The following is a 13841-nucleotide window of genomic DNA, read 5'->3' as shown; positions in this document are numbered from 1 at the left end:
GATGAAGTTGGGTATTTTGACTAAAAGAGGTTTCAAAATAAAAATGGATTTATTTGGCCTGATACCAAGGGAACACTTTCTGTCCATGTGTCTGTACCTGACTGAGAGGAAGCCAAGCAGCATTTCTCCAGAACCTTCTGCCAAAGGCTTGCTAGGTAATTTCCAGTGGGAGGTGTTGCTCATGCTTAGCTTACTTACTTTTTGATACCTCGAATGACTCAAACTTCACAGGTTGAATGTAGTTCACCAGGTTAGACATCTCTTCCGTGGCCATGGCCTCGCTCCCAGCAGTACCCTGGGGCAGAGAAGGGAAAAAGGCTGCAGCTTGGATCTGCCCATCAGGGGCCACAAACACCAAAGACCAGTTCTCTATCAGGTGTGGCATCTTCCCCTGACCCTGGCTCAGTGAAGGCAATGCTTCACATAGGGAGCATCACACAGTAAAGAAGAAAATTTACCATGAAATGTAAATTTTACCTTAAACTGCTGCCATATTCATTCTTTTTATGTGACTCCTATGGAAGGGACTGCATTACCTTTACACAAGCACAGTGCTGAGCACATTTATAAGTGCTGCTGGATAAATAATAAATGCAGCTCTAAGCTTGGGATGTCAAGTTTTTCTTCTAACAATGCTAAACACATCACAAGCGGCTGCTCAAAACAGATCAGCCGTGGTGCTATTCGTTCCTTATCTTCAGAAAATTAAAGTACAAATAAACAAAGCAAGGACGTGCTTCCAAACCGATTAACAACCGGTTCGGGAAAGCTGGTGTTGTGCTTCCCGGTGCTCTGCCTCCCTCTCTCCACTGGATGGCAGCCCCGCTCCTGGTAACGCGCGCCAACCCGCAGCCGCTGGAACCGACCCATCCCCGCAACACACATCTGCACCCTTACTTCATCCATCGACGACTTCTTACAGTCATCGTCATAGTCATCATCATCGTCGCTCTCCATGTCTGCTTCTCCTGCAAAGTTTCAAGCAGAAGGTAATTACTGGCTGAAGCAACAGTTACAATCATCAGCGACAAATCCAACAAAGATGTGCAAGTAGCACTGCTTGAAGGAGACTGAGTTGTACATGTGCTTTTTGTCACCACACAAATCAAACATGCTGGTCTTGAGGGATTCGTGATTCATCCCTCTTCAGCACTGATTTAAGTTCTTATTGCCCAACCAAGCTAAAACTCTTCCTCTGCAGCTGTCTGAAGCTTTGGGAATCAGCACTGACAAGGAGTGGAGTGTGTGGACACGGCATCACAAACTGCTTTGGAGAGATATTCCCATGTTTGGGGCACAGCCCCAGGGGGTGGAGATGTGAGTTCAAACTCCTGCTGTTGCAAGATCCGTGCAGGACCTCCAGTGGATGCCTCACCCCCTCCGAGGAGCTCGCACGTAACACCACGGTCAGGGTGAGGAAATCACACACGAAAGCTGATGAGATTCTCATGTGCTGTGCTATCAAGGGCTGCTCGGCAAAATCCATCTGTTCTCAACGTATCCCAGCCTGTGGACTGAGGCAGCGCAGCTGGGAGGGGCTGGCACGGCAGCCAAACTGCAGGAACTGGGCTCCAACTCCCCTGGCAGACCGCCGTGGTGCTCCTCCGTCAGGGCTCCGGCGGCAGAGCCCAGCTGCACCGGCTGAGGGCACTGTGAGCCAAAAAATGCGAGCGCGATGCAAAAGGCTCATCCTTTCCCCCAAAATTGTGCTCAGAGTAAAGAGGACCAGATAAAACGCATTTACTGCCTTGCTCCCAGTCGCTGTGCACTCATCAAATTCCTCTGGGCAAGACACAAGTTCTTTAATGTTAATTAATGGATGCCTCCCCTCGCCTCCAAAATGTTTTGATTTGGTTGCATCAGAAATTAAACCATTAAGGAATATCAAGCTTATCTTTCTCTTTAGAAACTCCCCCTGAGGGCCTGGCTGTCATAAAGTGTACATTGTGCATCCGAAGAAGACTCTGGAAAAGAACATTTAACTTATACTGCAGTCACCAATCCACACCTACAAGATAACTGACAACTCTCTCTAAAGATTTTATTCCACAAACCTTTCGGCTTGTTTCAGCAGTGGCAGCAAAAAAAATCTGACTACTGTGCAGCATTCCCAAACTCTCCAGAGAATGGTATTTCAGTCTCAGTTTCTCCTGTCAATTTAGGGTCTAATCCAAAGCCCACTGAGTCAATAAACTGCTCTTTGTTCCAGCAGGCCTTGAATCATGCCCAGTGGGACCCTTCTGAACATGGAGAGCACATGAGTGTGCCTTTCACAACCAAATGATGACTACCCAGGCTGCATTTCCTTCCAGATGCAGATGTTGAAATGTCAGGCTTTTATTCATCAACACATTTCTTCCTGAACGTTTCATTGAAGAAAATAACACGATTGCTCAACGGGCTCCAGGGATGGCTCCAGAAACCTCAGCACAGTGCACGGACCCAGCCCAGCTCTCACAGGATTCGCAGTGACAATCTTGGGATGGGAAGCTTTCAAATGATTTAACCAGACTGGCAAAATAACACTTTGCACAGCCCACAAAATGGGGGATGCAGGCAGATTCCAGCCAACTTGCAGTGCTGAGATACATGTCAGCCTGCTCTTGCTGGAAGTGTCCAGGGGGGAAAGTATGCAACACATCACTGGTTTATTTGAAAATACTTAACAGGGACACTCCCAAGGAGATCAGAGCTCATTTTCAAGTTCTGCATCAGGCAGCAAGACTGTGACAGGATTGCAAACACAGAATAAAAATGAGTGGTTTAGAAAGCATGACTACATCTGCATTGCCTTTCACCCAGTGGCAGGGTCCTGTGCTCACACCCAACCCTCCCTGTCACACTGCAGGGACACAAAGCCAGAGCAAGCCTGGGCCAGGCTGAGGAGATGTCTGTGCTCTGGACACCTTAGTGCTCACTGATCCCACTGTGGTGCCATCCCTTCCCAGGAGGGCACAGACACTGGGCACCTCCAGCATGCATGTGAGAGCTTAAGGGACAATTAGCTCTAATGGCATAATCACAATTTGCATTTAGATGGGGCTACAAACCCAGGTAAGGACAGGACCTCTCCACACTATGTGGCACACAAATGCAGGGAGAATAGAGAGCCCTGTTCTAAGGCTTGCCCTGCAAACAGAGACAAAAGCCTGCCCACGGACAGGGGCAGACAGAAGAATTCCAAGAAATTAAAGGATGTGGCTCCCTAACACAACAGATAAGTTACAACACAGAAACTGTCAACTACTGGTAGGTAGAAGGGCACAGGAAACTCCTCAGTGGGGCAGTTTCAAGGACATTTTCCAGGAGCTGTCCCTAGTGAGTGGGGCAGTGTGGGGAAGGCATAGAAGTGCTCCTTGGGCAATGTAATGAGTGGACAAAGGAGGCTGAATCCCAGCAGGTGGGTAGAGGGGTTCCACACAGTAATACTGAATGGAGGATGAGAAGGAGAGCTGGGGACAACAAGCCATATCCCTGTTACCAGGGGCAAGAAAGAGTGTGCTGAACATTATCCATCCTCACCGTTCCTCAGCAGCACACCAGATACCGAGAGCCTAAAAAACCAAAAGGTTAGACAGGGCTTGAAAGTCAGAGGGATCTGGTAATCTGCTTTCTCAGACCCCTTCAAAGTAACAGCCAGCATGGATTACGAATGTGGTACTTGCTGGTGCAGCTTGTTAGCTCTGTAACATTTAGGCAGCCACCAGTACCTCAGAGGGAATCACCTTTGGGGTTGTTTTCCACTGTATGTCAGCACTTGCTGATTTTTAAAAAGGAGAAAAGTAAATTTTATTCAGTTTGCTAATGGTTATTTTGCTTTGTAACAATGGGCCATGGCCTCAGCTGGCAAGCAGCAGCACTGTACTAATGCATTTACATACACCCAGCCTAAACCCTTTTATCCAGTTTTCTATTTAAGCATCAGGAAATCATGGAGCCAATTCTACCCCCTCTCTCTGTCTTCCTGTGATTCTTCCCTTGCAGCACCCACTAGTCTGACAAAAAACATCATCCTATCAGTGAGAAACTAACAATCTGCTTGGAAATTTAAATAGTGTTCAATTAGCAAGTTTTAGCTACTTTCAGTATGGGCCTCCTTTTGGTGAAATGTATGACCCTGCAGAACTGCCACTGCTCTTTCTGCACTGGAACAGAACTTGGAAAATCTTCCTTATTTACTTCTGCTCATTGTGCAAAACCAGCCAGGTCTAAGCTGCTTGTTGCCAAAACTACAATCTACTTCATTTTCTGCTTTGTCAGCGTTGCTGCACTTTTAGGAGAAGTTTTTTCCACTGACAGATATGCCCTACTGAAGTTACTTTTTACAGCAGGTTCATGAGCATCCTGCAAGGCATTCCACAAAGCTCGTTTCGGAATTCTTTAATTATTGCTACTATATCACTTTCATATGGTGTGTCTTATAAACATATCAAAAGCCTGGTTTATTTGGGTTTCAATCTGACCTCAAGCAGTGTAAGACACTTACTGTAACAGCTGAAGTAAGAACCTCCACGGTCTTTGCACTGCTGTGAAAAAACTCATTTAGAATCTCGAGAAGACTAAATCAGCACAACTTCCTCCTGGAGATCAGCAGCAGCTCTGACAGGAGCTATACAGCCCAACAGAGCTATCTGAATAACGTGCCCAACTTGCCAAATGTAAAGATTATATTAAGGTTGGAGCAGTGAAACACTTCATGTTAAGAATCAGGCTTCCTTTAGTGAGTCTGTAGTTGCATTACAGACGTTGGTGTTGGGTACAGAGGAGCACAAGTGCTCCAGCATCACCTGTTGCTGATGTGGAGATGCACAAAGGAATGAGACAGTGAGAAGAAGGGTGTCTTGATGACTGCTGAGCTCTGCTTCTTGCTGGGTCTTGCCACATGGGTCTCATAAAATGGTGATTTTTTTTTTTTTCTTAAACGTTCCCAGACAGCAAACTGGCACCTGATTTACACAAGCACATTTACATCCTCATAGCTCTGAGCTGTAGCTGAAACCTCCAGAGCTGTGCTCTGAATACTTAAAAATTCAAAGTACTCTTGAAAAATGAGATCCTGGGTGTTCCTTGTCAGTCATCCTTAAACTGTTCCTGAGCTTTGTCAGGTTCGTCTGTCCTTAGGTAAGATTGACTTAATTTTCTTTCACTTCCCACAGGTACTGTCCAGATAAATTCACTGCTGCCTGGCAAGAGCTCATGCTCAGCCTGGATACCCCCACAGAGATTCACTGAGGATGCAGTATCTGGGATCAAGTATTGATCCAGAGAGAGGGAAAATACTGACTAACTGCATTCTCCAAAAGAGGCACAAGTCCTCAAGGAGAAACAGGGGCTGACACCAGCATTACAAGCAATGCATTCTGGCAGTCACGGCTGAGCCAAGTGACCACATCAATTTTGCAGTCTCAGTTCCAGCATTTTCTAATTTGTAAGTGTTCCTCTGCATAATCAGAAGCTGTTACAGAGGTAATACAGACCTAATATTCACAGTTAATTTGTAAAATTACACACCCTGTTATGAGACTGACCCTCCTGCCTTGCAGCAGCATCAACATCTACATTCCCAGCCCAGGTCTTTTCCTAGAAAAGCTCCCAGAGAGGCTCCTGAAAGACAAAGCTGTTGCCCTCTATGCAAAACCAGGCCCTGAGAAAGCAGAAGACACGTACTTTGCCACCGGTTCCCACCATGTGCTGGTAACAAAAATGTAGAGTTAGGAACCCAGAGCCGATTTCAAATGGTGGAAAATCATTTGGAACAGACGTTTATTTTCCTGCTGCTTGGGATTTGTCTAAAGCAAATCAAGAAAATAGTATGAAATCATCCCTGACACCAGGATGAATCTTCCTTTGAAATCCAGGCCCTTTTCATAGTTTCTTAAAAACAACAGTTGAAAACTCTTTTTTTGCTTCTAATAGGATAAACAATGTTATCCACAAATGAAGCAGGATTTCTTTCTTTTTAATTCAGCTTGAGGCAAACTGCCAGCAGGAAAATTTTCAGCTCAATTAATCAGAGTTTAGAAAAAAAATTACAAACAATGGAAAAAAGTTTTGTAATGGCAAATGGTAATGAACTTATATTGCAGAAGAGCTTTTGATGTGCTCTATAAGTAATCTACTGCTGAGGCATAAATGCCTATGCCTTTAAGAATCCAGAATTTCAGTCTTGACAGGAGAAGAAATTCCAGTATGGGGAATCAGGATAGAGAGATTTTGTTGCTTGTCTTGCTAGTTGCTAATCTGCTGCGGTGGTTAGGAGCAAACCCTCACATTTTACCTTTTTTCTCTGCACCTCTCTTTGTCTTTCTAGTTTGTATTTAAGCTCTCCAGGACACAGACCATCTCTTACTCATTTCTGTACACCAACACTCACAATGGAGCTCTGAAGACCCCCATAGGCATTACCAGAATATATATGCATTACAGCAACCTTTATATTTCATTTCTGATTTTAAAAATTCTGCTAATAAGAGGAACAAGATAAACATAATACACTGTGCTTCCACTGGCTACATTCCCTGATGGCAGCTCATGGGTAACAAATGTTTATTTGCCGTATTATTTTTGCCTGTTTCCATCTCTGGAACAGAAGAACATCTTTGCATAGAGGTCTGTGATGTGACTAATGCAGGACAACTGCAGGCTGAGCCCTGGTGTCTGAGGAACAGGGATCTCATCCAGTTACCCTAAATCTCGAGACACTGCAGGAAACCAGAGCAGCTCTGCTGGGCAAGGGGTTCAGCGTGAAAGGGCACCAAATGGCAGGCACAGCTCAGAGGCAACAGGAACAAGAAAACATTTGTATTTGATGTTGGGCTCGGGCACCCAGAGAAGGCAGCCAAGGGTGGAGGAGTTGGCAGCTCACTCTGCTTAATAAGCAGTGCAGACAAATGTTAGCACACATCACTGAGCTTTGGGTCATTCCATGGGGGTTGCTCAGCCCTGAGCCTTCAAAGATTACACTCCTGGCTCAAAGACACTTAGTGTTGTTTCCTACTGAGCAAGGCCCACGCTCGTGCATCTGTACCTTGCTGTAAATGGGCTGAGTTACAGCTGAAATTAAGCATTTATGTTTTAGAGAGAAATGTATTTGTAGTCAATTCATACCTGCTCCGGGGGAGGAAGGTTCAAACATACTGGATGTATCACTGCATGTGTTGGAAGCCTGCTCTGACAGCTTCTTTTTTGCACTTCCATCTGCTGACTTATGCGATTTCTTTTTATTCTTCACCAGAATTTTGTACATTAAATCCATGGGGCTTGGAAGGGGAACCCCAGCTTCAAGCTTGCAGAAAAAAAAAAGAAGAGAGATTTGTCATAATAAAAAAAACAAGCTTATGACAACGTCTTAGGGCCCACATGGCACGGGATGGTTTTGTAACCTCTGTGAGCCCCGTTAAAATGAGATGGATTTTGCACAAGACGTAACGGCAACATTAAATGAAACAGGGCTACTGAGGGCACTTAAGAAGGAAAATGCTTTATGAAATGTCTACAGTAATAACCCAAATAAGTATTAGTTCAAATATGAAGGCCCACATTATAAAATGAGGATCATTTGCATTTAGGAGATTAGAATTCACTACATCAGGACAACCTCTGCATAAAAAACGACACTTAAGTCACCAACAGCTCACGCTGTTTAACCCCCTCCTTTAGACTCTGTTTTGAGAGGCTCTATGTGAAGAATGAGACAGGGCTGAAACACCTCAATAAAAATTCACTCAGACATTTGTGATCTGACAAATCCCAAGCCACATTACCGGGTATTTCTCCAGTGGATCCATAAGCAGTGCATCTCCAAATATTAATCTGCAGTACTCTGCCATTTTTGCCTGCTGTTTAGGGCTGAGGGGAAGAAAAGAAAGAAAGAAATGAGTTCTACTAATGCTACAGAGTGAAAGCAGCAGTAATGGAATACTTAATAGCCCTAAACTAGATATAATTTCCCGATGCAATTGCTGTGAATTTTTTAGAAAGACCTAAATATATCATTCAATTATCTTGATTCCTCTGATAGAGTTTATCAAAAGGATCACACATGAGGTAAAGGCACTAGTCAACTGAATAACAGTGAAATAACCATTACATGAATTTGCCTCTTTCAGGCAATGTTTTTATTCAAAGCTTAAATATTTTCCCCCTTCCCTTACTTTATACACATGCCTGGCATTCTTCTCACACAAACACCCCACAACCCCATTTGGATTTTGTCCTTTTGGTCATACCCGACCTAAGGCATAAAACCCAAACCAGTTACCCAGAAAACAGCCTCCAGTGCAGGTGTCCCAAATCTCCCAAGCCAAGGGAACCATTCCCCTCTCTCAGAGACCTTTGTGTCTCTATAAAGCACAGCCACACAGAAGAAGGGGCAGAAGACTTATTTGGGCTGGGCTTCCCCCAAAAGCTTGTTTGGGTATGGGGTCAAATTCCCTTTTCAAAATTTTGTCTAAAATCAGATAAGAGTGTCAATTTTTACCACAGTAAATTACTTCAGCAGTTTTCATGCCACCCTCTAGAAATAAATTGCACCTCGGCAAACTCTACCTGTAATGAATTTTCCCAAAATGCAACCAAAGGATGAAATAATTCCTGCATATCAGCGCTGGAAGCTTTAGGACTGAAGACAGGTTACGTGGCTCAGAAATGTTACTCAAATCATCTTAAAATGCAGCTCAGTGCTTCAGTCACTTTCTAATTCTAGACACTGTGTATTTTTGTTACACGTGCCTGTTTAAAATCTGTAACGTCTGAGCTTAGGTATCTCGCAAGGGTCCCTTTTTTGATGCTCTGCTGGGAAGTCTGAATTAAAGGATGGGATTATATCACTCAATACAACTTCCTCAGCCACAGCTAATTATGATCTGCATATCATGGAAGATCCAGGAATGGCGTAAGCTGTTGTGTTACCATGGAGCTCTTTTTTTTTAAGACAAAATAGAGCTGGGTATATAGGGGGGAAAAAAACAATAAAAGTGCTCATTTTTCTCTTGCAAACCAGGAGTTCAACCAGCACTGCAGCCCTGGCTGGTCATTAGTTACCAACTGGGCACTGCAGCTCTCCCAGGGCAGGATGGAAAATAGAGATGAAGACAAGCAAGGCAGGGGAACTAAGAACCCACAGAGGAGAAGGTGATGGGAAGAACAGGTCAGGAGAAGACATTCTGTTGGATTCTGTTGGCTACTTCCAGCCACCAGCTCCCAGGGGAAATAAAGGCACCTCGCTCCAGCAAGCAGCGGGTATGTGCCAGAAATCCATGGGTCCTTATAGGGAATCTTATTCCAGTCTTCTCCACCAGCGTGCATTTTGAATTGGCTCTTAGAACCCAGAGAGTTCAAAGCACATCTCCTGGAATCATCTGAGCACATTTATTGCAAACGCAGTAATTACATGTGACATCATCATTTTTAAATGGGCACAGCTCCAAAAAAAGCCCTTTCCACAAGAATCCAAAAAAAAAGGCACAAGTTAAATCCAATGAATTTCCAGCTATCACCACAGCTAGAACAAATCCTTCTGCTCTCCTGTGTTTAATTACATGTTTACCTCAAAGAAGGCACAGCGAGAACCTTCATTTTTGCGAACGAGAAAAATGAAATGCAACATTACGCTGGTTCAGTGTATAAATTCCAATGTCACTGCACCCCAGAGGCAGAAAGAAGGGAAATTATGGGAAAAACGAATGGGTTTTAACGCTATATAAAAGCCTCGTGGTAGTAAATAAGGCCAAAGGAGGAAAATCTCGACACTACAAAGTCACTTGTCTTTGTGAACTGGACTATATGCACAGATATTTTTATAAGCTCCTAAGAGGGAATCAGAAGTATTTAGGAGTACCAACTGTGTGGTAGTTATTTTTGGTGTTCCCTCTAATATATAAATCTATGTATGTATTGCTGCAAGACAGTTCATTAGTCATAGCAGATTACATATTAAAGTATTTTAAAAAGTTGGAATACCAGTTACTTTTTATTTTCCCTTCTTTCAAAGCTATGAACCAGAGGAACAGATGAAACACCAACTTTTCTACATCCACATGTTCCCCCAGTTGTGTTAGGAAATAAAAACCCCCGAGTATATCTTGGTCCACATCTATTTTACTGGAAATTCTCTCAGCATTCAAGTATTGTAATGAAAACTGATTGTCTGAAAAGGGTTGACTTTATCTGCTTTATGGTTTTTGCTGTGCAGACATGGGCAGGTAGCACACAGACTACTTATATATGCCCCTCAAAACGTGCCAGGGCAAGGGGAGATAAAAGTGGGAACACGATACCTGGAGATATGGAAATATAAAGAAGATTAAGGAATGTTTTCACTGCCATCATTGTATTGCTCTTTGTTTTACTGTGTTTATACTATGCCTGTTATGAAGGTCAATCACAGAGCTTTTTTGGCACAACTGCACAACCACTGCTCCCAACATTCCGATTTTATCACTTCTGCAGAAATACTTCCTCTGCCCAAGAAAGAGGCACAGATGCTTCCCAGAAGAGTCTAAAATAATTCCAAGTGTAGGATGAAGAAGTGATAAAAAATCCTGTTAATATTTGAAATAACAATTGCAGCAAGAAACCAGCACTATGAATAACTGTAATTAAATTTAATCTTGGAAGCAATCTTATATGGATACTGCTCAAGGATCACTTAACCTTTTTGCTATGTCATCAGTGCCTTTCTAATTATAGAGTGTCTGCTTTCAGATTTTGCAGATTGCTTATCTTCTTGCAAGCCCAATTTCAAACCTCAAGGTCTCCTCGAGGTCTTTTCAACATTTTCAGGGCACCCTTCTATTTTTTGACAGAACCACAGCTTTTCTTAGTGCTGTCTTTTTTTCAGCGTGCATGTTCTGGCTTCAGTATAAACAATGGCATACATAATGTTTTATGTAGTCTAAAAGTTGTGTGCTTGCCTCTTTTTCTATAACCTTCATTGTGTAAAAACAGGCAAGAAAGAACATACTAAGAGAGGAGTTATAGTAAAGAAAATAAAAATTCTTCACAGGGCTGAAAAGATGTCAGAAAGGAGCCCTTCTGGGAAAACACAAATGAGGTGATTTACACAATGTGCTAATAACCATATTTTTGTTTAAGCCAAAGCCAAAATATCTAGGGGACCAGAATTTCACTGCTTATTCACAAAATGACTGTTGTACCTTGAAAATCAGAAAAAAAAAAAACACCTGGTCACCCAGAAGCAGGAACTGATGAAACGGGATTGTTTTTTATTTTTTTGGACATTGATTCTATAAAACCATCAGCACTTTTTGTTAACATTTAGGGCAAAATCCACCTTTGAGATCTAGGAGTAAAACAACATTCAAAAAAAATGGAAAGACAAAAGGAGCATTCCATGAAATTAGGTGAAGGTTTCTGTGAGTGGCATGACTGACTGCAGATTTCTCTAGCAATTAGTGAAGGGATGAGGGGATAATTGCAGCAGACAGTAAAATAACCAGAAATCGCTTTCAGCCCAAGCAAAACCAGCAAACGTACACATGGGAATCTGATGATTTACTGCAGCACAAAATAATAAACACCAATAAAGCCTCAGAAGGAGAAAATATTTGGTACTGGTTTTGCAAACTCGCTTTGCTAAAAACCTGTGCTATAGCAAGGCATGGAAAAGGACATGAAAGAATACACCTAAGGATAATTCATTATTCCACCACTGGAGATTCCTGGAGAGAAAGGTCCAATGGTTTCTTTTGGGCAAACTGCAAAGATCAGAGTAAAGCAGCAGTAACTCTGTTCCCTCTTTGCCACGTTCCTGCAGTATCACACCACCTTTCATTTGGACAGTGCTTCATCTTACAGTTTTGAAGCCACTTTTGTACATGGCTTACATCTGACAGGAGTTTATTTTATAAATTTCTTTCACTTCTTTACTTTCCTAAAATAGCCCAGATCACCCTGGAATAGCTGAAGATTTAAGTCATAATGACTTTAAAGGAAGAAAAATGTAACCCTTCTGGTTCAAATAATTTAGATGCTGCTTCTTCTCTGCCTTACAGTAACACAATGAATGTATATTTTAACAAATCCAGAGGAATGAATACAAAACATTGAAGAATGTTCTTCCTAAAACAATGGAGAAGCAGTTAGCCCTCAGCCTTTTCCTCTGCAAGAAACAAAAGTGCCAACATCTTTTCTGATTTGTCCTAAATCATTCATAGCTGCCCCCGGGATTACTTTTTACTTCACATGAAAAGAAAAAAAGAAAGAGTTCCTCAGTCCAAGCTGGCCCCAGAAGTGTTGAAAATATTTTCACAGCAACAACAACAACAACAAAAAAACCAAAACAAAACAAAAACAAGAACAAAAAACACAAACAAACAAAAAAACAAACCAGAAGGGAAGAGGCAATTCAAGTTAAGGCACATGTTATGTGTCAGTGTCACCCCACTTTGAACCTTGTGGTCTCTGCATTCAAAACCAACGTCAGACTTAAAAAAAAAAAAAAAGAAAAATCAGAACTGTAATATAGAGCACTGGGACAAAGCCTGAAGTTTATTTTTTCTCTTCTTACAAAGAAAAATTGTCCTTTCTTTGTAACTAAAGCAAAGAAAATGAACAAAAAACTTACGCAAACTGTTATTTTTTGGCAGAAACAAACAGTTCCTGGCCATCTACATCACCTATTTTGCAATCCTAGAAGTCCATGGTTCTGGCCTCTGCTTCTAATCCATGAGAAACAGAATAAATTCTCTGCTCAGATTATGCTTCTAGCGCAGAACAGGGTCACCAACAGGTGAAATACTGCATTGTTTTCTTGGAAGCATTGCTACATCCCAGTAGGACACACCGAGACTGTAAAGTTAACAAAATACATCTCCCAAGGATTCAAACTCTCTCATATAAAAGGTTCTAATACAGGCAGGTTTTTAAGAACACGTCCAATTCGTCCTGATCATCTCAGTTACTCGGGCTGATACAAGTTTATTTTTGGGTAAGAGCTGCTGTTCGTGTCCTATAATGAAGTTGTGACCAAGGGATCCATAATTCCATGCCTAGACCTTACAAAAAACGAAACACCATCCAAGAAAATGTGGCAATTACTTACGAATCCACATGATTTTCAAAGGAAAGGAGGATTGGAAAGGGCGACGTCTTAAACGCACATTCAGCAATAGCTTCTATCACTTCCTGAAGAATCAAAACAAAGACAGTTACAAATTTATGCCTCTAAGGAAACAGTGGTTTAGTCCTTGAAGGCAGAAAAGACCCAACAGGGTCTGAAGTCATTCCCTGGGATCAGACCTTTGGTTCTAACCATTCCAGAAAGCTCTGGATGCGCTTTTGCCACAACCAGATTTGCCAACCTGAACTGTAATCAAATCTCAAAAATGTCTGATGGGTCTCCAGCACCACATTTCTCAAGGAATGGCTTATGCCTGCCAAAATCAATAGTTCAAATGCAAAGCTCAGTCTCTGTGTGGAGTTGTTCAGTGCCTGGAGCCACGACTTTCATGTACTGTTCTGCATAATAATAAACACGCTCTGACAAAGGCATATCTCCCAAACATCAGCACAAGCACGTCTCCATAAAATCCTCAGCTACTCTGACTCACAAATTTTAGTTCCTTCTTTTTTTGATGACAGAAATCCCTTCAAGGCAAAAGAAAGGAAAAAAAAAAAAAAGAAAACATTACTCAGTTCAAACAGTTGGCTGTGTAGTAATCATCAAACAGAGGACTCAGGAACTGAAACTTCCATAAAGTTTCCTTTCAGCTCTGATGGAAAATGGAAATCCAGTAAAAAAATCATTTGCTAACACTAATTTTAGTGGGTGCACAACATAGTAATGCACTCACTGTTACAAATTATGAAATGCTTCCCCC

At 42.3% G+C, this 13841-nt stretch overlaps 1 protein-coding gene across 2 annotated transcripts in view; it reads right to left on the bottom strand.

Annotated features, from left to right (window-relative positions):
- The window catches only part of PLCB1 (phospholipase C beta 1), a 334613-nt gene that overhangs the window by 81387 nt on the left and 239385 nt on the right, over positions 1–13841 (bottom strand). For both annotated transcript variants that reach the window (XM_039389844.1, XM_039389845.1), the window contains exons 12-16: positions 13064–13146; positions 7764–7848; positions 7108–7285; positions 898–968; positions 199–295 (exon numbers count right to left, since the gene is read on the bottom strand). In XM_039389844.1, coding sequence (XP_039245778.1) covers positions 199–295; positions 898–968; positions 7108–7285; positions 7764–7848; positions 13064–13146 — 514 coding nt within the window. The remainder of the gene's footprint in view (positions 1–198; positions 296–897; positions 969–7107; positions 7286–7763; positions 7849–13063; positions 13147–13841) is intronic.

This window comes from Pipra filicauda, unplaced genomic scaffold, assembly GCF_003945595.2.
Source record: "Pipra filicauda isolate LSUMZ 115617 unplaced genomic scaffold, ASM394559v2 scaffold77_size3566232_pilon, whole genome shotgun sequence".
Taxonomy (NCBI): domain Eukaryota; kingdom Metazoa; phylum Chordata; class Aves; order Passeriformes; family Pipridae; genus Pipra; species Pipra filicauda.
Note: the sequence above shows the minus strand (reverse complement) of the source record. Positions and strands in the feature narration are given on the sequence as shown.